This window comes from Trichomycterus rosablanca, chromosome 1 (assembly GCF_030014385.1).
Source record: "Trichomycterus rosablanca isolate fTriRos1 chromosome 1, fTriRos1.hap1, whole genome shotgun sequence".
Lineage (NCBI taxonomy): Eukaryota > Metazoa > Chordata > Actinopteri > Siluriformes > Trichomycteridae > Trichomycterus > Trichomycterus rosablanca.
Window position 1 is genome coordinate 46,486,988 of NC_085988.1, and position 27,936 is coordinate 46,514,923.

General features: G+C 36.5%; 1 protein-coding gene across 1 annotated transcript; it reads right to left on the bottom strand.

Moving 5' to 3' along the window:
* Positions 1-15: 15 nt before the first annotated feature.
* Positions 16-22,332, bottom strand: snx1a (sorting nexin 1a). The gene is made up of 15 exons (XM_062993551.1): positions 22,156-22,332; positions 19,097-19,820; positions 11,609-11,745; positions 10,380-10,449; positions 9,926-9,969; positions 8,894-9,035; positions 8,701-8,779; positions 7,807-7,882; positions 7,589-7,702; positions 7,365-7,458; positions 4,094-4,299; positions 2,568-2,711; positions 1,828-1,908; positions 232-303; positions 16-143 (listed from the first exon to the last, which is right to left on the bottom strand). The coding sequence occupies exons 1-15, from the start codon at positions 22,267-22,269 to the stop codon at positions 93-95; spliced, it is 2,148 nt and encodes a 715-aa protein (XP_062849621.1). The 5' UTR covers positions 22,270-22,332; the 3' UTR covers positions 16-92.
* Positions 22,333-27,936: the final 5,604 nt, after the last annotated feature.

Consider the following 27,936-nt stretch of genomic DNA (forward strand, 5'->3'; position numbering starts at 1 on the left):
AAGGCAGACACAGTCTTAAGCAGACCTGTATATTTTTTGTTTGTGTGTGTGCGCCTGTATATTTGTGTGTGTTTGTGTGTGTCTGTGCACGGTCATGCAATTGCTTTTGCCTCTGGCAAAAACGCCTCCCAGTACTTTATCAGCTAGAGAAAAGAGAGAGAAAAAAACGAATGAAAAACAAGGTTTTAAGCTGTATATACACACAAAAACCCAGACATATACACATTTTACCTGATGTTGTGATTGTAGCAGAGACTCCAGATATCGAACAATTTGTTTTTTGAAATCCCGAGTCTTCTCTTTCTGTTCCAGACACAGAAATAACAAAGTTGTTACATTTTACTAAACATTGATTGCTGTGATTTACCACATTCCCAGTTTCCTCTAATTTTTGTCACATTTCAAATTATTGAAGTACTTTTGATATAAGACAAAAATAAAACAAAATGCTTTTTTTTTTTTTAAATGATGTAATTTATTGAAGGAAAACTGCTGTTCAGCTCTAAATCAACCAGTTTATCTAATTCAACTGACAGTTGGGTTCAGTTTCACTAGCCACAGCTGGACATGATTACTGCCAGACCTGTTGAATCTAAACATCACTTAAATAGAACCTGTCTGGCAATGTGAAGCACACAAGAATGACTGAAAGACTTGTCATAATCGATTGAAACATGAATTCTGCTCTCTATCAGCAAATCCTGAAGGAGAATGTCCTTTTAACCAATTACATGCAATATTCAAATCAGACGATGACAGCCAGTCAGCCATGTGCTAATATTTCATACATTAAATTACATTTATTACAACAAGCATTATTTGCACCTAGTAAATGAGTAGGTGAGAATGTAATGAAGCAAAATAAATTACACTATATGGCCAAAAGTATGTGGCCACTTTTCCTTAATAATAAGTTTTGTTGCTTTAGCCACACAATTATACAGTTAATTACAATCATAATTGCTTTCAACTGTGCAACAATAACTTGAAGAAAACCCTGCTTTTCTTTTCCAGAACGACTGTCCCTGTGCACAAAGCGACATCAATAAACACACACTTTGACAAGTGTGATGTGGAGGAACTCCACCAGTGCAGAAAGCCCTGACCTCCACCTGCCATCACCACCTCAATCTGATCAGTTCAATTAATTGACCGTTCCACCCTTATGTAATCATGTGACAAAGGCCAACATACATAAACCAATTAAGAATTAAATTGCTACAAATATAATGATGTATGATTTCAATATTAAGATACTTAATGTACCAGTCTAGCCAGTTAAACAACTTGTTACTGGTGCTACCGAGTCCAAATCTCACATTACAATCTATATAACAGGTTACAAAAAACAGACACGATTATTTCTGCACCGATTACAATGCCCATATTAGTGGGGTTGTGTGCACACGGAAAAACAGCCATAATTATACGTTTGCTTCATTTCCAACACTTCTGTTGCATGAAGACTTTGCTGAATATCATAAAATGTACTTTGATGTTTTACTGATATTTAACAAATCCATAAAAATGTGATTATACCAACTGAGACTCGGACACTAAAATCTTGCTCAAATTTCTCTTGATAAATGCAAGCTGCTACTATAGAATGTCATAGAATGTCCAAAGGCAATGTTTTGGGTTGGGGGGAGGGGTCTGCATACTCAAGAATGAATTTAGATCCTGGTATTTTTTTTAAATTAGTGTTAATAAAAAGAACGTGCTATGTGTTTTTAGTATTGCTGTGCATTAAAACATAACGAACGGTGGTAAATTGTTGAATTTTTTACTAAGAAATATTCAGTTAAATAAACACAGATGCACGCTCACCTCAAACCTGATGACCTCCTTGCGTACAGTGGCAGATACTCTATCAAAGTCTCTCTCGTACTGACTGACCTTTGCCTCCCACTGTAACACAAAATAAGCAACCAATGTTAAAAGAGAAATTGCAAATCTGGTATTCAAATCATGTGGATGCTCTAATGTAAACACCTATGAGAATCATGTGCATGCCTACTCAGGTTGAAAATGTACAGTATGTGCAGCCACTTAGCTATTTAATTCCATGCTTAAGCTGTTTGCATGTTTACATAGATCAAAGCAACTGATCAGAGAAGGTTTGGACTAAATAAATACACTAATTATACCCGAGCGCTGAGTTGGCACGACGATCTAATGCACTAACCCACCACCGGAGAAAACAGAGGCCTCCCACACAGGCAGAATGGCTATGCCTGTATAGAAAGGAAAAGGTTAAAAATGAATCACCATGGTGCAATAACGGCATCTGCTGTCTGATCGAGGTACCTCCACTACACCAGTGGATGATCTAAAAAGCTTAGCACGTCTTTTCAAACATGATGCAGCTCTCACTGCGATTCCACTGTGTGCAGGTGAAATGACGCTTCTGGCAAATATGCACGTTTCAGAGAGGGCACATGATGATCTCAGCGCTCATCAACCAGCACGGTGGCAATGCTAGCGACATGACTCAGACAGAAGACGACTGGATTGGGAGCAAAAAGGTAAAGGGGTAAAAGGTTGTTAAGCCTTTAGATCAGCTTTACCTCAGCAATCTCATCCTTGGCCTGCTGCAGTTTGTCTGGTTTGTTGGCCCACAACAGCTTGGCCTCTGTCTCTCGCTTTTTCTGTAGCATGTTCTGAGCGTCCTGCCAGCGTTGCCACGCCTTCATCCTCTGGTCAAAGCAAGCCTGGGCACGCACAAACAAACACAGAGGTTAAACCAAAGCATGCTACCATTTTCTGCAGTGACAAAATTAGCTTCTGGTTTAATCCTTATGATGTGTTGTTTAGACCTTAGCTATGCCAGCTGACATGATTCACAATAAAGAAATAAACAAGTGAACTTGTCATGTCTGGTTTAAATCCAGACATTTGCCCTTCAAATAAAGGTGTCTAGGTGGTTCATACATTAACCAGACTGCCTTTCTCTATTATTGTATTGCAATTATGAAGCTACACAATGTAATATCAATACAACTTGCTAAAAAAGTGCAATCATTTTAACAACATTTTTAATATACTATTTTTTTTCCAATGTATCAATACAATCAAAAACTGGAACTCTACTGATCAGACAAAATATTAAAGTTAAAAAACAGCCCTGCCAGTTTTTGAGAAATGATTTTTACTAAACTCAATACCATGATAACTAATAGCAAAAATCTGTGTAAGCACTGGTCAGTTCTTAGCAAATTCGTGTCTAGACCCTTAAAAACCAAGTCAAAAGCAGAAGTGTCAAAAAATTTCCTACACACATAACTACAAAATATGAGAGGAAACAAGACTCAAAAAGCAGAACCCATCCTTTTCTGGTAGACACTGATTATTGTAATTACAATGTTTTCAGTAAAAGCATAGAAGTAAAAGGCAGATTCATGTAAACTGAGAAATACCATTTGTCAGACTGGAAAATTGCACTTGATTGGCCAACAAAGTTAAAAATAGAAATAGGAAGCTGTGTGTGACGTATGGAAAACTTTATGCATTTTAAAATTTAAAGAGGAAGGTCTAAGAGGTCTGTGGAGAGGATGGAGGATGTTCAGGACAGGCCAAGAGTCAAATTAATGATCCACTGTGGCAACCTTTAACTGGAGCAGCCGAAAAAAGAAAAGGAATCTACTAAATTCAATGCAGCCTATTTGTCAGTAGAATGTTCTAAGGTGATAGTGGCTACTGCAACAATATAAGGGAAGACTAAAGACACTGACATTACTGATGCATTTTTGTTGCCACTCCAACAAATATGAAAGAAATTACATCGGTAATTGTTTTTAATATGTTACACAGAAAAAATAATAATATTGCACACTTACGCTTTTCTCTAAGGTAGACTAAACGCTTTCAAACAAGCACCTGATGTGAGGAAGTGAAGTGCCGTTTACTAGCTAATGATTAAGTATTTCCCAGCTTCTGATATGAACTCAAAAGCAGCATAACACGTTAAAGTAAAGCTCACAAAGATGTGATTACGTCTTAAATTTCAGTTGCATAAAAAAGCTTAAAAGATGTGGAATAAAAGTACAGATATAAACTAAAATGCCACTAGCTAAATATGTTTAAGTCTCCATACCCGGACAGCACCTAGCAGGCGGATGTAGTCGGCAAGGAGCTCAGCAAAAATGAAGAAGTCATTAGCAGCCTGGTCCTGATGAAGCTGTTCAATCCTGTCCTCAACTTCAGCCAGTTGAGACAAGGCTCTGGAAAGTGCAGTGTTGTCCTCTGAACTACCCAGCATTGCCACGCTCTTAGCGAACACTGCTGTGTTGATGGACAATTCTGCAAACATGTCAACAAACCTAATGCTGTCATCTCTCCAGTTTTAAGTATGACAATTAATTGTTAACTTATAAGATATTTACTAATATTTACAACTAGGGATGCATCGATACCATTTTTTCCCAACCGAGTACGAGTACAAGTACATGTATTTTTGTACTTGCCGATACCGATACCTATTTAGAATGATGCAATCTGGAGCATTATGGAATAGTGTAGTTTTTAGTGTAAAATAGTGCAGTGGAACAGACATCATTGAGAAAGCTTCTGACAAGCTAACGTAAACGTTCATTAATAAACGCACGTAATTAACGTTGTGCACATCATACATGCGATGCAATTCTACTGATTGAAATATTTACTTTAAAAAGATAATACAGTCCGATCCCATCTGAGCCGATTCTATCAGCACATACATTCGTGGTTCACCTCGGTAAATCGTAAACGACTCTGAGTCGGCTCCCGCTCTGTGGTAAAAACCAGTATAATTAAGCCTGAACTTTATAATGTAAGCGAGTCACACAAAATGTTCTGTAGTAGTTGGTGTTTATTTACAACCGCATCATTCATTATAACAGTAAACACGGAGAATTGACTGAGAAAAGAAACTTACGCTGCAAATGAGTCAACTCCTGAATCACTTGTATCGACACTGAACAGAGTATTAAAGACACAAACACGTTCTATAACAGCGGTCGCTGCTTTTGTAACCGGTTATCTTCGCTGTTGGCTCTATTTTGAAGGTTTTTTTTTGTCAAACGGAACTAAATAACATTAGACGTGCGTGTGAGCGTGGTCAGTGAGAATAATTCAATCTGTCTCCTGTGGGTGAAAAATGAATTGCTTTAGTTTTAGAAGTAAAAAAATCTCGTAATGCCACGCCCCCCGGTCAGGCACTCGCGCCCCCCAGACAAGCACTGCCGCCCCACAGGTTGAAAATCCCTGCGTTAACGCAGCAACGTGCACTAGGCACACGGTATCGGATGTTTAGTATCGGAGCCTCGTTTGCGAGTACGAGTTAATGAGCGCGGTATCGGGCTAATACCCGATACTACAACCCCTGGCAAAAATTATGGAATCACCACTCTTGGAAGATGTTCTTTCAATTGTTTAATTTTGTAGAAAAAAAATAAATCACAGACATGCCACAAAACTATCATTTCTCAAACTGTCAACCCTCTGGCATTAAGAAACAATAAAAAAAGAAACAAATATAATAGTTGTGGTCAGTCACAATTGCTTTTTTTTTTTAGATCAAGTAGAGGAAAAAAATATGGAATCACTCAAATCTGAGGAAAAAATTATGGAATCATTAGAAAACACTGCACCATTATTACTTTGTTGCACCACCTCTGGCTTTTATAATGGTTTAAACTCTGAGGCATGGAGTTAACTAATGACAAACAGTATTCTTCATCAATCTGCCTTCAACTGTCTCTTATTGCTGTTGCCAGATCAGCTTTGCAGGTTGGAACCTTGTCATTGACCATTTTCTTCAATTTCCACCAGAGATTTTCAAATGGATTGAGATCCGGACTATTTGCAGGCCATGCCATTGACATTATATGTTTTCTTGAAGGAAAGTTTTCACGTCCTTTGCCCTATGGCAGATGCATTATCATCTTGAAAAATGAAGTCATCATCACCAAACATCCTTTCAACTGATGGAATAAGAAAAGCATCCAAAATTTCAATGTGGACTTTGGCATTTATTGAAGACCATCTCCCCTGTGCCTTTACCCGACATGCAGGCCCATATCATCAACAACTGTGGAAATTTACATGTTTTCTTTAGGCAGTTATCTTCATAAATTTCATTGGACAGACACCAAACAAAAGTTCCAGCATCATCACCTTGCCCAATGCAGATTCGCGATTCATCACTGAAGATCACTTTTATCCAGTCACCCACAGTCCACGATTGCTTTTCTTTAGCCTACTTTAACCTTGTTCTTTTCTTTTTAGGTGTTAATGATGGCTTTTGTTTGGCTTTTCTGTATGTAAATCCCATTTCTTTTAGGTGATTTCTTACAGTTCAGTCACAGACATTGACTCCACTTTCCGGCCACTTGTTTCTCATTTGTTTTGTTGTGCATTTTCTGTTTTCAAGACATATTGCTTTAAGTTTTCTATCTTGATGCTTTGATGTCTTACTTGGTCTACCAGTATGCTTCCCTTTTACAACCTTTCCATTTTGTTTGTACTTGGTTTGTCCAGATTTTAAACACAGCTTACTGGGAACAACCAACATCTTTTGTGACATTCCACAATGATTTATCTTCTTGAAGGAGTTTTATAATCCTCTCATTTGTTTCAACTGACATATCTTGTGTTGGAACCATGATTCATGACAATCTGCTTTGTGCAACAGCTCTCCGAGGTGTAAGCACTCTTTTTAAACTGAAGAATAATTAGCAAATCTAATCTGCTGCAGATGTTTTGTTTTTAAACTGCAAATTACAGAGTGATTCCATAATTTTTTCCTCAGATTTGAGTGATTCCATATTTTTGTCCTCTACTTGAAGCAATTGTGCAAAAGCAATTGTGACTGACCACAACTATTATATTTGTTTCTTTTTTTTATTGTTTCTTAATGCCAGAAGGTTGACATTTTGAAAAATGATAGTTTTGTGGCATGTCTGTGATTTATTTTTTTTCTACAAAATTAAACAATTGACAGAACATCTTCCAAGAGTGGTGATTCCATAATTTTTGCCAGGGGTAGTAGTATCGGTACTCATGCATCTCTATTTACAACCTAATAAAACAGTCAACACTCAACAATCACTCAGGAGGGGTGAAATGGGAAAAATGCTTAAGTTAGTAACTTAGTAGGGGTGCCAATCTAGGGTGTGCTTATCTTTACCAGTAATTGATGAGGGGACTTCCATGTGGTTTACAAACATTTTCTTGCAACACACACTGTGAGAAAACATGCCTCCAAGACAACGGTGTCATAAACCCTAACCATACAATTTAAAACCAATAAATGACGCAGTACATGACTATAGGACATAGCTGAGAATGTAAAAAAAAAAAAAAAAGAAAAGCTAGGCACTAGGTACCTTTTCTGTGGTTAACAAGAGAGTCCACCATGACATGCAGTCTCCTGAGCTGTTGGTCTTCACTTTCCACCTCCTGCAGCTTCTCCTCAAACCACTGAAAACAAAGTTAGTTAGGATCAAAGAATAATATGTCTTTGTTTGAGGATGCCTTCTTTCTTTAGTTAAAAAAAAATCTGATACTTTAAGAGAGATACAAATGGGTCAGCTGAAGTCACATTACTTACAATGTCTGATTCATTCATTTTGATGGTCATTTTGCTGACTGCATCAGTGGCCTTGTTGATCATCTTGAGGAACCCGGCTCCGCTCAGTGCCTGGGTACTAAGCGCTCTGGGTAACTAACAGAACAGACACACAGCTACAGTCAGGCCTTGAACAACAAGACTTTTTCTTTTTGTTATGAATATATTGGTATATTAGTTAAATGTCAAACAACTCTTACCTCTTCTTTCTCCAAAAACTCTCTCATGTCTGGATCTTGCAGCAGTGATGGATGGGACACAAGTCTCTGGAGATACCTACAGAATGATCAAACCAAACCTATTTATTCATTTGATGTATATCTATACATCCTATATAAACAAAAATCAATATATCATCCTCAATGATGATATATGTTTTTTTTCCAGCTTATGTTCACATGTTTAAAACGGTTACAAACTCTGATCATGTTAATTTGGAGTCCTGAATAAATAAAACCTTTCCTTCACCGTAAGAAGCTACACTATAATATAAACGTATACTATGTTCACGCTGCTGATGCATTGCCAAAACAACAAGCTTTATGCACACAAACCTTAGTTGTTTTGTATTCGTGCTTAAACAAAAAGAGAAATTAATAATTGACTTTAAGATAACATTGCAGCCTTTTCGGCCAGACTCCGAAGAAGCCTCAGTGAATATATATTGCATTTTGTATATATAAAATGCAATAACCCTAATACTTAACTATATTAGTGCTTTTTTGGTCCTTTTTTTTTTTTTTTTTTTTTTTTAAATTTGCTTATTTGCACGTTGTATTTCAAACTATCGTTACTTAGTGTTATAGAGACCTACTGTGTTAAGGCAGGCTAAGAAATTTTACTTTTGCATAGCAACATGGTGGAAGATATTGTCGTTATTGAAGCATATTCAGTGTGAGATTCGGAGCTTCTTTGATTTGTTTCATTATTCTGAAAAAAAAAAGTTGTCTAAAAACACTAAACCATTCAAGGTTGTGTGTTATAATGAACTACAGCTGTGATAATAATCAGTAACATCTTGACCCATAGACAATTCCTCACGGTCATATAATATATATTGTCACATCCCATTGGCCCACTGTGTAGTAAATGACCTTTCAAGTGAAGCTCTTCTCCTCTCAACAAACTCAGCTGATGAAGGGTCTTCTTTTCCAACCTTCACTTTAGTCATTCCTGTTAAAACCAGAAACATCCCCCAGTCAGGACCACACTGGATAGAGTGGTAAAACCCATGAATTATTCATATGTGCAACAGTTTTTGCTGGAGTCCAGTTGGTCTTTCCTTACCCAGAATGCTCTTCTCTGGTGGCGGAGGCACAATATATCCATTCTGGGAATGCTTCTCAGAGAGTTTCTCATAGATCCCAAGAAAATCACTGAACCGTCTGCGTACTGTAAACTGCTTACTGCGAAACATTGACAGGGTAGTCTGTGAGAGAAAGTGAGAAAGAGAGAGAGAAGATCCAGTCATATTTACAAACCGCATTTCCTGAAAAGTTTGAACATTTTGTAAAACACAATTAGAAGAATCGGTTAATTCTCTTAAATCTTTATTGTACTAATAGAAGTAGAAAGAAAATATTTCCATTTTTCATGGATCAGCTTCATTGTGTTTTGTAAAAAAAATTTGATGCATGCAACACACTCCAAAAAAGCTGGGACAAGAGGCGTTTTTATCCCTGTGTTCCATCACCTTTAACAGATTGCTTGAATCTTTTCACAGTATTATGAACAACAGATTATATTACCAAAAAGGTTTGGCAGCAGACTAAATAATGCAATTTTGAACTGACTGGCATATCTCCCCTGAATGTTGGCACAAAGCGGCGAGCCACAACCCATCATTTTTTATAGGGACTGATCCTTTGGTAGATCTTTCTTTTACACACAGTCATGATTCCCTCACCAGTGGAATGCTGTAACAAATATTCTACAAACTTTTCACTCTTATTTTGCATTGGTCCCAACATTTTTGGTATGTGCTGCAGGCATCAAATTTAGAACGTGTTTACAAAATACAAGTTGATCAAAGAAAAACTTAACTTGGAAAGTGGAAGTATTAGGAGACCAAAAAAATTCTTAATCAAAGCAAGTGCATCAAATGACTGAGAAAATTAATAAGCATCTCATGTTAAAGACATTCCCCAAAGTGCCATTTAATTCTCCCCCAATTTCACTGCTAGCAGATAAAAATGTGTGTATATTGTAGCCAGTTCACATTTGGCATTTTTGGGTATGGAAGAAACCAGAGTACCCAAAGAAAACCCATGCAAAAACTTATTCTGTAACAAGATGGTTTTAAATATAAAAGGCAAATACCTGTGTGGAGACTCTGTAGGCCATGTAGGCATTCATACCATCACCTATAGGAAGGAAGCCACAGATATCATGTCATCATGTCACCTTCAAACACAGTGGCCTTTACATATTTTTGAAATGGAGGGCAAATTTAAAGCAATTTTTACATAAATCAAATACCAAAATCACCCACATGATCAAAGGGCAAGTTTGTTTTTTTAATGGCCGCTTAATATTGTGATGCAGTGAAACTGAAACATTTTCTATGCTATAAAAAAAAGATGGAAATGAGGACCTTTGTATTTTTAGTGTCTTGACACATCACAGGTCACATAAACCAAACAGGCTGTCAGGATGATATTTCAATAATTCATTCTCTACATGCATTGTAGGTTTATTCATCATATGGGGTTTTGGTATTTCTTAATAATAAACTTAAAGATAATCTAATTGCAGCAGCAGGAGACAGACTTACCAACTTTTTCTGGGTTTGTGACTGAAATGTTCAAATCAAATTTGTCCTCCTTTTCTTCCTCTTCCTCCAGCTGTTTCAGGTGTACATGAACAACAAAAAAAATCCATTTAATTAACGAAGTTAATGAACTTTTGCAAAATGCCAATCAAAAGCTTTCCACTGTAAAGTAAAATGAGTACTGATGTAATTATATAAATAGAATGCTTGTATATGTTGTCCTAGTTTGTTTGTTTATTAGAATTTTAACGTCATGTTTTACACTTTTTTGGTTACATTCATGACAGGAACGGTAGTTACTCGTTACACAAGGTTCATCAGTTTACAAGGTTATATCGAACACAGTTATGGACAATTTTGTATCTCCAATTCACCTCACTTGCATGTCTTTGGACTGTGGGAGGAAACCGGAGCACTCGGAGTAAACCCATGCAGACACGGGGAGAACATGCAAACTCCAAACAGAAAGAACCGCCTGTTGTCCTAGTATATATATAATTCAGAGGAGAATTAAATCTCATTGCTTAAAACAACTAAATCTGGGCATTTTTATCAAGCCATAATAAGAATTCCTTTTTATAGATACTGCTCAGACCTGTCTGTTTTGCATAGTAGACGCTTTAGAAATTATATTTTTAGTAGCCCCCCCCTAATTTAACAACTAAATTATTAGATAATTCCATCAGTTTCTCAGTATTGTAACGTGTTTGGGAGAAACTGATGGAATGATCTAATAATTACAGTTCACTACCATGATTTTAAGTCGTGTTTTGCAAGCAATTCGCTCAGTCACATGTTTAGTGGGCTGGGACAATTTAATTGAAATTAAATTTCTGCATTTTTACTACTTCTCCATATCTACAGTAGTAATATCCAATAACCCATGGAGCATACAGAGTCACACACTGCTTTTCATCATTTACCAGCTCTGTGCAGGAACTTTCAACCAGCTAGCAGATGTTACAATTGAAGCAGTAATGAGGAATCTTTTTAAACATTCTTTCTTTCTTGTACAGACCCAACTAATCATGTAATCATGTCTTTGAAGGCACCCAAAATATCAATAGCACAGCAGTAGTGTGCTAGTGCATTAAACTGCTGCACCACACGAGTACCTAATTTATCCAAACAAAATGCAGTAAAACCACAAAGTGACCGGTCAAGCGGTCTGCACATGTACAGGAATTCCTTCCAAAGTATTTGTGGAAACATTTTTGTTTGGGGATTCCTACCTCCTCCAGGGTTTTGGGTTGAGGTTTGGAGGTGCTTGCTGAAGCAGGAAGAGAGGAAGCTGGTGCCGAAGCCCTTGTTGACTCTCTCTTCTTGCGGTCATTACGAGGACTGTCCAGCGACAGCTCAACTGTGGCCTCTGGGGAAAAAAAAGGGATGAAGAGAAATTTTTAAAAATGTCAAGATTTCCTGAAAGTAAGCTAACGTTGAGGCTATTTCCAGGTAAGACCACATTATTCGTCAGTGTTGCATGGTAAAACCTAGAGTTAAATGCCTGATCAGCACAGCATGGGTCAGCGCAATGTGAAGAACATTTCCTCTGCTCTTCCTGAACTTAGACATCCTGCTGAAACTGCAATTTCTTGTCATCCTTTACAAAAATGGCTAGTAAGATAAAAAACAGACACCTTTTCATTAGCCCCTTTCACATGTGCACATTTACCCTGGTATTAACTGCCAATTTATCAAATCTGCTTTTTAAATGATGGCACCCCTGAGCAAACTAACACTTCAATTTAACAGGCCAATGCCTAGTAAAATGGCCAGATAAATACTGTGTTGGTTTATGTCTGGACAAAAGCACTCACATTATAAAGTAGGAAAAATACTTTTATGTTTTATAGGAGAAAGTCTTCATCTGATACACCTCAGTCGGAATTAATTCCGTATACAATTTCTCTTCAAATGAACCAGCTGGGTAATCCTTTAAGTCAGGGTTTTTCAAACTTTTTTTCAAGTGACCCACATTTTGTCCATGACTTTTTTATGTGACCCAGGCAACACAATGCATCTTACTCTCTCTCTATACAAGATGTAACATAAAACCTCCACAAGGGTAAATTCGCAAACAAGTTTAATTATTATTATTTTTCTCTGCGGTAGGGGTGTGCTATATCGTATCGTTCACGATAATACCGGTATAATTTTTAAAACGATAAAAAAAAGCCCATATCGTAATAATAGCGATATTCTGCGTTGTTTACGTAATGACGTCACACAGCTACGCAAATGGCGTACGTTCGTTACGTGGGTCATTTGGGCACAGCAACGAGTATGGCGGAAAGCGGTTCTGCAGTGGAGGAGCTCGTTCCAAAAACTCCAAGTCCACCATAAATTAATCTTTGGCAACCCAAACCCCAACCACCGCTTTGCCGGCAACTTTTTTGCGGAAGTATTTCTGCACGCAGGTTTACACAGGGACGCAATTCAACAGCGCACCTCCACCAAACAGTTCAGGAATACTCTTAACATTAATGTCAACCACCAACGCAGAAGTAGTACTACTGCTACTTAGTACTACTACTACTGTACTTAGTAGTAATTGTGGCGCGCTACGAGTAAAGGCGCCACCGGGCTCTGCGCGTTCCAGTGTTGCCAGATTTGGCGGTTATCCGCCAAATTGGGCGGATTTTGTTGGGAAACAATTTAATAGCAGTTAAATAACACTTCTATTTTAAAGGAAATATTCCGTTTTAAAAAGCTCCAGCATTGAAGAAGGTTATTAAAAGTAAAGTCTATTTTCAATGCTGATTTAGCTTAATAGTGTTGGTCAGTCTGTATCATATTGTTAAAAGAAAATTAACATTAGTTTTCCATGCATTCACGCTAGCATGTTCTGGGGTTCAGTTGAATGTCATCATTACACACAAGTTGGCAGCCAAATTATAAAGTATTGCAAAGGAATATCTTTGAAATTCTTCCTCATAATGTTAAGGTTGCTATATTTTGGGTTTTTTTACTTGTCAGGGAAAATGAAGAGAAAAAAAGCTTAGTAGTATGCGGGTCTTCGTGATGTAATTCTACATGGCACTTACTGCCTGTATAGGTAAATGAGTGAGTGACTAGGGCTGCAACGATTAGTCGACGTAATCGATAACGTCGACTATAAAAATTTGTCGACGTGGAATTTCATTGTCGACGCGTCGTTAGTATTGCAATGCACTAAAGGGACTGCAGGGGGCGCAGCATCGCTTCCATGGCGCAGCGGGGAGTTTATGAAGACAGAGAGGCAAAGATAAAGGGACTGAAACTTTCTAAAGTATTTCAGCCAAAATAACCCAAAGAAACGAGCTGAACACAGACACTACAGAGCAGAGTTATGGTTTCACGCCAGCACTCCGGTGAAACGCCTTGCAGCCGTGATGAGCAGCGTTATTCTGGTAAGTTTTTACACCGCTTTGTGCTTTAACCAATGTAGTTAATGTTTGTTAATGCTAGAGTACTTGTCGGAAAACTATCTAAGAGATCGCTATTTTTCAGGTTTGTTAACTAGCTAACGCATTAAGTGCAATAGTTAATCAGTCATTTATGAGTAACGTTATATAACTTAACATTATAGCCTAACGTTACCCTGTCTCGTCTTCCATATTTTTGCTCTCGTTAATGAGAGCATTTATTCTAAATAATAAGCCTCCTCCACTTAATGATAGCTAGTTAGCTCAGCAGATAATTCAGTTAAGATATTTAACCTGTTATGGTTTAGTTGGCATAGCCAGTACACTATTTGTAATAAACTATGATACATAGCCTTCAGTTTGTGATCATTAATACAGCTTTCTCGTTTGCTCTTTCTATTAATTGCACTAAGCAATGGAGTGTGGATGAGAAGAGAAGAGATTCATGCACCCCTCAGATGGCTGAGGTCTTCACAGACAGCATTCACATGTTTCTCAACGACATGTTATATATGTTTTTGACTTCGAGTGATAACTTCTGAAACATAACAGTTTCTAATGCTGTCCAAAGCTTTCTTATTAAATTGATTTTTTTTTATTGTGATTGTGTATTAATGTTTCAAATATATTTGATTAAACTATCAAGCTTAAGTTTCATATTCATGTTTCATGGGTCATTATTTTAATTTGATATTGGAACTTAAATAACATAACAGAGTTTTGTTATGTTAAGGCAGAGATGGAGGGTATGACATAATCGTTGACTAGTCGACTAATCGAAAAAATAATCGTCAGATTAGTCGACTACTAAAATAAGCATTAGTTGCAGCCCTATGAGTGACCACATAAAAAAAGGTATCAGTTTCTGTGCGACTCCTGTGTGAGCAATGGTCTCAGTCTGGCCTCCGCCATTACATTATGTTACATTATTTTTACTGGAAAGACAAAATACAGAAAAGTGTGCATAATTCTTACATACGTCTTAAATTTTTTTTTACAAAATGTTAACTTATATTAATTCTAAATAAAAACTGAACATTATTATTTTTTTTTTGCAATAGTGTTTTCTCGAAATAAATAAAATATTTTTCAGTGTTTTGTTATATCGCCAAAAATATCGTTATCGCAAAAATAACCCTAAAATATCGTGATATTATTTTAGAGCCATATCGCCCACCCCTACTTTCTGCTTAAACTAATAACACACACATTATTCAATACATTGCATGGACTTATCATTTTCAGCAGTGATACAGTAGTAATGATCAACTGATAACCAACAAAGAAGTCATTGTTCGATTAACACAGTCTAGTTAAATGCTATTTAAATTCATTTTTAGCAGCTGACAATTGATTTTTATGAGATTTAAGGCTTACCAATACAAGGTAGGTGTACAAACTCATTTAGAAAAAGCCACCTTTATTATTTTGAAGTTTTTTAAAATACATTATTATTAATTATATCATGAATGACGGAACTATTGAACATTAAAACCACATACAATTGCTGTTTTTTGTACATGTGGTTCTGCTTGTTGCATTATAATTATTATTTTACAAAACATGGCGGCATTGTGGCTCGGTGGGTAGCACTGTCGCCTCACAGCAAGAAGGTCCTGAGTTTGATTTCCATGTAAAGGGGTTTGTGTCCTTTCTGTGTTTGCATGTTTTTCCTTTGGGAGCTCCGGTTTCCTCTCACAGTCCAAAGACGTGCAAGTGAGGTGAATTGGAGACACATAATTGTCTATGACCGTGTTTGACATTAAAGACTTAAACTGATGAGTCTTGTGTAAAAAGTGGCTCTGTGTCCTGTCATCAATGTAACCAAAGTGAGTAAAGCATGACATTAAAATCCTAATAAATGAATAAATAAATACTTCGTAGCTCATCTTTATGCTGGTAAACTTCTCTACTGGCAAACGTTTCCATTGCTATCCGGTATGTACCAGCATGCCTCTGAACGTTTGGGGGGGAAACGTTGAGGGAACGTTCGTGTGGAAACATTGGGGGAACGTTCGTGAAAGAACGTTGGGCGAACATTCGTGTGGAAACGTTGGGGGAACGTTCGGGGGGGGGGAACGCTGAGGGAGCGTTCGTGGGGGAACGTTGAGGGAACGTTCGTGGGGGAACGTTGAGGGAACGTTCGTGGGGGAACGTTGGGGGACCGTTCGTGAAGGAACATTGAGGGAACGTTGGGGGAACGTTCGTGTGGACACGTTGGGGGAAAGTTCGGGGGGGAACATTGGGGGAATGTTTGGGGGGGAATGTTGGGGGAACGTTCGTGAAGGAACGTTGAGGGAACCACCCAAACGTTTTCTCAACAGTCCACCCAAACGTTTTCTCAACAGTCCACCCAACCATTCCCTCAACAATCCACCCAACCATTCCCTCAACAAGAAAACGAGTCGTTATTCGTTTCAAAAACCAATATAAATATACAAGCACATGCATGCGCTGACATGCATGTATTCACTTCATATACAGTGTAAATCATGCAAGTGTTGAGAAAGTAATAATAACGTAACGGTGCGTCTCCTGTTGTTCTGACTTGTGTGTTTGTATATGTGATGTGCACATATCTGTAAAAAACAAACATTATGGGGAGTGATTTCTGTACTGGATGTTGTACGTGGTCATGTTAGTTTATACTGGACGATCGCCCGACGTCGTCATTTATTTATTTATCTTCTTTTTATAGTATTTCTTGTTGTCGGCCAATAAACAACCAAAAATTTATAAAATTGCATGAACTAACTCTGCAGTAAACAAGGAGCAAACAGCAATTAAACAACAAATAAATCTGTTAAATAATAATAAAGTGCATGAAGCAGAACGCTGATTAAAATGCATGAAATGTTGTAATAGTGACACAGTAACATGAACGATAAGTTATACCTGTAAGAAAATATTAATGTAAATGTTGTGGCGACGGTGATGTAAAATAATTCAAAGTCCAAACATGTGAAGGGGGTTTAACGAGAACGCTACTTTTAATACCACACAAGCTCAGCGCAAAACAACAGAAGAACATGAGCACAGCCGGAAACGATAAATTCTGATACCTTCCCTACACATGCGCTCCCTGCGCCCTATAGTGCACTTAACATTCTTAAAGGGCCAGACAATATATTTGTAATTCACATTACACGACAGGAGATACCTTAGAAACAACTTTCTTTTTCTTAGAATAGCTTTTTTTTTTTTTTTTTTTTTTTTTTAAGTAAAAATAGTTCTTGTGTGAAGCTTTCCCAGCATGAATTTTAATAAAAGTGCCTGTAAAAAATTTGGAACATGTAGCTTTGTCTCAGAAGTGTCCTTTTGTTATTACCTTATGGGATAAAAAAATATCGAGATATATATCGTATATCGCCGTTCAGCGAAAAAATATCGAGATATTATTTTTTATCCATATCGCCCAGCCCTACTCTGCGACCCATTTTTTGGCTCTCAAACCACCTAAGGGACGTGGACCAAGGTTTGAAAACCCCTGCTGTAAGTAATCTGTTAAACAGAAAAATAATAGCCATGTAAACACATGTATCTGATTACATTCCCAATCAGAAAGTTTTTGTACGTTCTGCGGACAGGCATTTGCGTCATAGTGGAAACAGAAGTTTTCAAAATTTACTATGGCGGGAGCAAAACACTGTTCTGCTGAAGAGATGTGGTTTAAAAAAAAAAACTTTAAAAGACTTGAAAATACAGTAGTTAGCAGGATAGACAGCCGCAAAGTAAGTTATTCAGACAAGTATTTGCGCAAATGAAGGTCAAAAAATTGCATGTAAACACATCTGTGAGTGATGCTTAGATGGGTAGGATTTTTATACAGCTGTTCTGTTTCTGTACGATATTGCTAATGAAAGATTTACCACTGAATAAATTGTATATTGTAGACTTAACCTTGCCAATGTAGAAAAATTACTCCTTTACTAGGGCTTTAGTGACGTTGCCCCATGGTTCATCATTTCACATTTAAACAGTTTGGTTTGTGGAGAGACATACAGGGGTTGGACAAAATAACTGAAACACCTGGTTTTAGACCAAAATAATTTATTAGTATGGTGTAGGGCCTCCTTTTGCGGCCAATACAGCGTCAATTCGTCTTGGAAATGACATATACAAGTCCTGCACAGTGGTCAGAGGGATTTTAAGCCATTCTTCTTGCAGGATAGTGGCCAGGTCACTACGTGATGCTGGTGGAGGAAAACGTTTCCTGACTCGCTTCTCCAAAACACCCCAAAGTGGCTCAATAATATTTAGATCTGGTGACTGTGCAGGCCATGGGAGATGTTCAACTTCACTTTCATGTTCATCAAACCAATCTTTCACCAGTCTTGCTGTCTGTATTGGTGCATTGTCATCCTGATACACGGCACCGCCATTGGATGCACATGGTCCTCCGCCCATCTAGCACAAGTATTGGGCCAAGGGAATGCCATGATATGGCAGCCCAAACCATCACTGATCCACCCCCATGCTTCACTCTGGGCATGCAACAGTCTGGGTGGTATGCTTCTTTGGGGCTTCTCCACACCGTAACTCTCCCGGATGTGGGGAAAACAGTAAAGGTGGACTCATCAGAGAACAATACATGTTTCACATTGACCACAGCCCAAGATTTGCGCTCCTTGCACCATTGAAACCGACGTTTGGCATTGGCACGAGTGACCAAAGGTTTGGCTATAGCAGCCCGGCCGTGTATATTGACCCTGTGGAGCTCCCGACGGACAGTTCTGGTGGAAACAGGAGAGTTGAGGTGCACATTTAATTCTGCCGTGATTTGGGCAGCCGTGGTTTTATTTTTTTTGGATACAATCCGGGTTAGCACCCGAACATCCCTTTCAGACAGCTTCCTCTTGCGTCCACAGTTAATCCTGTTGGATGTGGTTTGTCCTTCTTGGTGGTATGCTGACATTACCCTGTATACCGTGGCTCTTGATACATCACAAAGACTTGCTGTCTTGGTCACAGATGCGCCAGCAAGACGTGCACCAACAATTTGTCCTCTTTTGAACTCTGGTATGTCACCCATAATGTTGTGTGCATTGCAATATTTTGAGCAAAACTGTGCTCTTACCCTGCTAATTGAACCTTCACACTCTGCTCTTACTGGTGCAATGTGCAATTAATGAAGATTGGCCACCAGACTGGTCCAATTTAGCCATGAAACCTACCACACTAAAATGACAGGTGTTTCAGTTATTTTGTCCAACCCCTGTATATAATATGTCTATAATATAAATAAGAGCAATTGTTTTTATAGTTTAGGCAATAAGAATTGAATGTCTTATAACCAATTACAAATAAACAGCATACCTGCAAACAGATCATCCTCTTCAGAGTGCAATCCATTAGCTTTGGAGCTGGGTTTTGCAGCTGCAGGTGGAGCTGTGATGTTAGATTGCTCAGTAAGCGCTTTACTGGCAGCTTTTCCCTCAGTTCTTGCCTCAGCAAAAAGGTCGTCACTCTGCTCGTCAAAGAGTGGGGCCTGAGGTTTCTTCGATGAAGCTCGGAGAGGCTCCTCAAACAGGTCATCTTCATCGTCGTCGCCAAACAGTTCAGCACTGACGATCTTCTTACTGGCTGTAACGGTACCTAGAGGCTTGCTAGGGATATCAGTGGGTGGCTCTTGGGCGGCAGCTTTTAAAGGCTCGTCAAAAATGTCCTGAGACTTCTTAAAGTCATTTTGAGGTGCATCAAGGACCGTGGTATTGGCATCAGATGGCGCTGCTTTCTTGGTGACGTCACTTTTTGGTGGCTCCACTTTAGGGTCCGGAAAAGGTGCAGTTTTTATTTCAGGTACTGCTTTAGCTTCAGGTTCACCTAAAGGATCACTGAACACATCGACTGGCTCCTTACCAGCCTTTTTTTCTTTAGGTAGAGAGCCTTTAGCAGCTTTCGAATCTCCACTCACTGCCTTTTCTGGTTCAGTATTTAGCTCATTCAGTGGGTCATTGAGTGAATCTTCAGGTTTACTAAAAATATCTTTTGGAAGCTCACCAGTGGTCCCAGGAGGAGGAGAATCCATTGCAGAGAGTGTCTGCAAAAGGCAACAGAAACAGCATGAATTTTAACACCTTTTAGGCTTTGTTAAATAAGATGTGGCAGTAATGAATCAATGTGGACATAAATATCCAGACCAGCGAGTGCAGCATTTAAAAAAACAAAAAAAAAAAACAAACACTGGTTTAGATAGATAGATAGATAGATAGATAGATAGATAGATAGATAGATAGATAGATAGATAGATAGATAGATAGATAGAAAGATCAACTTTCAACTTTATGGTTGAATAACAGCATTTAATATTATTATATCTATCAATGTTGCTGCATGCTCTGCTGACTGAAGATGCATTGGACAGGTTTTTAACTTTACGCTTTTTAACTGACAGCCCTAATCAAACAAAGACTTCTGTCAGTTATTATATTATTAGTTAATTATTTGTCCCTGAAAACGTTGGAAAGCTCATTCACCCTGATATATTGTAATGTCTATAATGCTAAAAAAGCAACAGGTAGAGATCAGTCAGTTAAAACGTATATGATTAAGCCACCTGAATGTGTGAGGTTTGATCTTCAAACGTGCTGTCAGTTGCTTTACTGCATCTGACTGAGCAGCACATGACACCTGAAAATCTTCCTGATTGGGTAAAACACCAGGATTTTGCATGTGAGCCCTTTTAAAGCTCACATGAGCAGGGGCTGAGAGCTTTGACCAATGGTTTTGCTACACCTCTTCAAACTACTGCACCCAGCTATTCATTGACTAAGCTGGCAAATCTAACAGGCAAGAAACATTGTTTGGTGAAAAGAAAGAAAAGAAGGCCACATTTTAGATAAACGTTTCATCAGTGGTTGAATTTCTTGTTATAATACACACACACACACAGCCACACTGATAGTAGCTTATCAGCTCTCTCAGTTCTCAACACAAATGTCAACAGTTAAACAATCCCTTTGGTTAGTGACTAGTAGGCTGAGTCATATTTCAGCAACAGTTCAGCAATTTATAAGGCTGAAATTTTTATCCTTTCCTGCTTTGCAAAATTTTGCAAGGTTAGTTGTCAGGGTGTGGTAGCAGCAATTTGGATGTCTTGCTACAAATGTTCAATAGTGGTCAAGACCAAGACTTCAATTCTGACTAGGCCACTTGGAAATCTAACTTCAATGTGGCTTAAGTGAGATTTGGGTCTCTGACCTGTTTAAAAAAATAAAAAAATAAAAAGCATCCTCCCCAGGTTATTTCTGGCAAAGTGGAGCAGGCTCCGTTTGCATTGTGCCTATTTATTTTCCAAACAATACTGACCAGATTGCCAGCCCCTACTGCTAAAGCGTCCACAAAAGCAACGTATTTTAGAGTGCTTTAGAGATCACACAACGAGACCATTATGCTACCCTATCTAGGGAGTCGCCAGCAAATCAGCATGACGGTTGGCATCGCAGTATTTATTGTAACTAATCCTTTTTTAATTGTTGCCTGAGGTGACAGGGTGGCACAGGTTTTATATTTTCTCCACTGCTTTATGGAGGACTGAACTGAGAACCAAGATTATCTTGCATCCTTCTCTAAATCTGTGGTCTTCTATGATAAGATCCTGGACTTATTTTGATTATTCCATGGACAGCCACTACTATACGAGCAGACCTTGCAAAGAGAAGGACTATTTATCAGGGTAGTCATTAGAAAGATGTTGACTAGTAACAAGTTGAGTGAGTTGGCCTAAGAACTAGGTTTGTGTGTGAATATGCTTTAAATCAAACATTTAGGTTCATTATTACAGTAAAGAATGACTTGACACAGTTTAGGTGGCTAAATACTTTTAAAGTACCCTATATTAAAAGTTCGAGATAGTTTACACGTGAACTTTTGATTGTTTATAATCAAGTTTTTGCCAACCAGTTGTTGCGAGTGGGCATGGCTAGTGAAGTTAGTTCGTAGCTAGCTGCCTGTATTAACTCGCTAGCTTGTGTGAGGTTATGGCAACAAGCTTATGACTGTCAAGTACTTAATAGTGTATAAATAGACGACGCTAGTGTTGTACTCATTTGGCAGACTATTTAGTGCGTTAATATGCAGTTTGAGACGCAGCCAAGCTTGTGGCACCATGCTAATTAACTGAATTAGTGGCATTAAATGTCAAATTGAAAGTAAACAAAACGACAATATCGAAGTTAATAACCTCTAGCTATCTGGAGAAATGTTTTGGTTACAGGTTAGTAAATAAAGCTAGCCGCACGGTAAAGAGTTCACAGCGCCTGAAGTTTACAGCGCAAAAACCACCTAGCATTAGCTTAGCTCTACAAGCTACAGCAGCCATACGTTACGCCACTGAGCTCGAAGTAACTCCACCATACACGCAGTAGTTTACTCACACCGCCGGTAAAAATGTCCGCTCCTTCATCGCTGTCCTCATCCTCGTCTAACTCAGGCTCCTGTTCTTCTGAATCGGGGAAAGGAGGCGGACTGCGCTCTGAACCGGCCGCCATCTTCACTCTCAAGTCTGCCACAGTACAGAGACAAACAGTGGAGAAGAGAGTGGCGGCATCAAACTTCAGCTCGGAGAGACGGAAAAACACACAGAGCTCTCATCAGCGCCCTCTGCCTGTAACCTACTGAACTCCAGTGAACGCTACTACAACTACTACTACTATTACAACTATTTACTAAACACAATTACAATACTACTACTACTATTACTACTACTATGTGATAAACACAATTACAATACTACTATTACTATTACTACTACTATGTGATAAACACAATTACAATACTACTACTACTATTACTACTACTATGTGATAAACACAATTACAATACTACTATTACTACTACTATGTGATAAACACAATTACAATACTACTACTACTATTACTACTACTATGTGATAAACACAATTACAATACTACTATTACTACTACTATGTGATAAACACAATTACAATACTACTATTACTATTACTACTACTATGTGATAAACACAATTACAATACTACTATTACTACTACTATGTGATAAACACAATTACAATACTACTACTACTATTACTACTACTATGTGATAAACACAATTACAATACTACTATTACTACTACTATGTGATGAACACAATTACAATACTACTACTACTATTACTACTACTATGTGATAAACACAATTACAATACTACTATTACTACTACTATGTGATAAACACAATTACAATACTACTACTACTATTACTACTACTATGTGATAAACACAATTACAATACTACTATTACTACTACTATGTGATAAACACAATTACAATACTACTATTACTACTACTATGTGATAAACACAATTACAATACTACTACTACTATTACTACTACTATGTGATAAACACAATTACAATACTACTACTACTATTACTACTACTATGTGATAAACACAATTACAATACTACTATTACTATTACTACTACTATGTGATAAACACAATTACAATACTACTATTACTATTACTACTACTATGTGATAAACACAATTACAATACTACTATTACTACTACTATGTGATAAACACAATTACAATACTACTACTACTATTACTACTACTATGTGATAAACACAATTACAATACTACTATTACTACTACTATGTGATGAACACAATTACAATACTACTACTACTATTACTACTACTATGTGATAAACACAATTACAATACTACTATTACTACTACTATGTGATAAACACAATTACAATACTACTACTACTATTACTACTACTATGTGATAAACACAATTACAATACTACTATTACTACTACTATGTGATAAACACAATTACAATACTACTATTACTATTACTACTACTATGTGATAAACACAATTACAATACTACTATTACTATTACTACTACTATGTGATAAACACAATTACAATACTACTATTACTACTACTATGTGATAAACACAATTACAATACTACTACTACTATTACTACTACTATGTGATAAACACAATTACAATACTACTATTACTACTACTATGTGATGAACACAATTACAATACTACTACTACTATTACTACTACTATGTGATAAACACAATTACAATACTACTATTACTACTACTATGTGATAAACACAATTACAATACTACTACTACTATTACTACTACTATGTGATAAACACAATTACAATACTGCTACTACTACTACTATGTGATAAACACAATTACAATACTACTACTACTATTACTACTACTATGTGATAAACACAATTACAATACTGCTACTACTACTACTATGTGATAAACACAATTACAATACTACTACTACTATTACTACTTCTACTATGTGATAAACACAATTACACCACCACTACTACAACTATGTAATAAACACAATTACAATACTACTACTACCAATACTACTACTACTATGTGATAAACACAATTACACCACCACTACTACAACTATGTAATAAACACAATTACACTACTAATACTACTACTACTATGTGATAAACACAATTACAATACTACTACTACTATTACTACTACTATGTGATAAACACAATTACAATACTGCTACTACTATTACTACTTCTACTATGTGATAAACACAATTACACCACCACTACTACAACTATGTAATAAACACAATTACAATACTACTACTACTATTACTACTACTACTATGTGATAAACACAATTACAATACTGCTACTACTATTACTACTTCTACTATGTGATAAACACAATTACACCACCACTACTACAACTATGTAATAAACACAATTACAATACTACTACTACTATTACTACTACTACTATGTGATAAACACAATTACAATACTACTACTACTATTACTACTTCTACTATGTGATAAACACAATTACACCACCACTACTACAACTATGTAATAAACACAATTACAATACTACTACTACTATTACTACTACTACTATGTGATAAACACAATTACAATACTACTATTACTATTACTACTACTATGTGATAAACACAATTACAATACTACTATTACTACTACTATGTGATAAACACAATTACAATACTACTACTACTATTACTACTACTATGTGATAAACACAATTACAATACTACTATTACTACTACTATGTGATGAACACAATTACAATACTACTACTACTATTACTACTACTATGTGATAAACACAATTACAATACTACTATTACTACTACTATGTGATAAACACAATTACAATACTACTACTACTATTACTACTACTATGTGATAAACACAATTACAATACTGCTACTACTATTACTACTTCTACTATGTGATAAACACAATTACACCACCACTACTACAACTATGTAATAAACACAATTACAATACTACTACTACTAATACTACTACTACTATGTGATAAACACAATTACACCACCACTACTACAACTATGTAATAAACACAATTACAATACTACTACTACTAATACTACTACTACTATGTGATAAACACAATTACACCACCACTACTACAACTATGTAATAAACACAATTACAATACTACTACTACTATTACTACTACTATGTGATAAACACAATTACAATACTGCTACTACTATTACTACTTCTACTATGTGATAAACACAATTACACCACCACTACTACAACTATGTAATAAACACAATTACACTACTAATACTACTACTACTATGTGATAAACACAATTACAATACTACTACTACTATTACTACTTCTACTATGTGATAAACACAATTACACCACCACTACTACAACTATGTAATAAACACAATTACACTACTAATACTACTACTACTATGTGATAAACACAATTACAATACTACTACTACTATTACTACTTCTACTATGTGATAAACACAATTACACCACCACTACTACAACTATGTAATAAACACAATTACACTACTAATATTACTACTACTATGTGATAAATACAATTACAATACTACTACTACTATTACTACTTCTACTATGTGATAAACACAATTACACCACCACTACTACTACTATGTAATAAACACAATTACACTACTACTAGTGCTAAACACAACTCCACCACTACTACTATGTGATAAACACAATTACAATACTGCTACTACTATTACTACTTCTACTATGTGATAAACACAATTACACCACCACTACTACAACTATGTAATAAACACAATTACACTACTAATACTACTACTACTATGTGATAAACACAATTACACTACTACTAGTGCTAAACACAACTCCACCACTACTACTATGTGCTAAACCCAACTACGCTAATGCTACGATATTCTAGGTACAAATACACTAATACTACTACTATGTGCTAAACACAATTACACTTGTACCACTACTATATGCTAAACACAATTACAATACTACTACTATGTGATAAACACAATTACACTACTAATACTACTACTACTATGTGATAAACACAATTACAATACTGCTACTACTATTACTACTTCTACTATGTGATAAACACAATTACACCACCACTACTACAACTATGTAATAAACACAATTACACTACTAATACTACTACTACTATGTGATAAACACAATTACACTACTACTAGTGCTAAACACAACTCCACCACTACTACTATGTGCTAAACCCAACTACGCTAATGCTACGATATTCTAGGTACAAATACACTAATACTACTACTATGTGCTAAACACAATTACACTTGTACCACTACTATTTGCTAAACACAATTACAATACTACTACTATGTGATAAACACAATTACACTACTAATACTACCACGACTATGTGATAAACACAATTACACTTGTACCACTACTATATGCTAAACACAATTACACTACTAATACTACTACGACTATGTGCTAAACACAATTACAATACTACTACTATGTGATAAACACAATTACACTACTAATACTACCACGACTATGTGATAAACACAATTACACTTGTACCACTACTATATGCTAAACACAATTACAATACTACTACTATGTGATAAACACAATTACACTACTAATACTACCACGACTATGTGATAAACACAATTACACTTGTACCACTACTATATGCTAAACACAATTACACTACTACTTCTATGTGATAAACACAATTACACTTGTACCACTACTATATGCTAAACACAATTACAATACTACTTCTATGTGATAAACACAATTACACTACTAATACTACTACGACTATGTGATAAACACAATTACACTTGTACCACTACTATGTGCTAAACACAATTACAATACTACTACTATGTGATAAACACAATTACACTACTAATACTACTACGACTATGTGCTAAACACAATTACAATACTACTACTATGTGATAAACACAATTACACTACTAATACTACTACGACTATGTGATAAACACAATTACACTACTAATACTACTACGACTATGTGATAAACACAATTACACTTGTACCACTGCTATGTGCTAAAAACAAATACAATACTACTACTATGTGATAAACACAATTACACTACTAATACTACTACGACTATGTGCTAAACACAATTACACTACTACTAGTGCTAAACACAACTCCACCACTATTACTATGTGCTAAACCCAACCACGCTAATGCTACGATATTCTAGGTACAAATACACTGATACTACTACTATTATGTGCTAAACACAATTACAGTTGTTATACCATGTGCTAAACACAACTAAACTACTACTACTATGTGTTAAACCCCACACTGTGGTATACACCACCACAACATGACTACTACTATTACTATGTGCTAAACATACTTCAAAGTCTTGTAAAAAGTCTTTTCAAAAAGTGGTTGTTGTCTTGCTGAAAATCCCATGGAGGTCACTTTTAACATGTAATGTCCAAGAAGCTCATGGCCAGGTGTCCAAATACTTTTAGCCTAATGACTTAAATTTTGAAGAACAATTGTCCGTTTCTTGTACTTTGAAACTGCTCGCTTGATTGATACCATTTTGTCAGCATCATCCTTAAATTACTTGTCTATTGTATATTGTCTATACATTCTTTTTAAATTTTTTTATTTGCATTTGTCCCTGCTTATTAAACATGCCAAAATATACTGTATCTTGTTCATAATGAGCTTTTTCTGTTTGTTCTGGCTTGCATTATTGGTGACTGTTCACACAGCACAGTATTTACAGTTG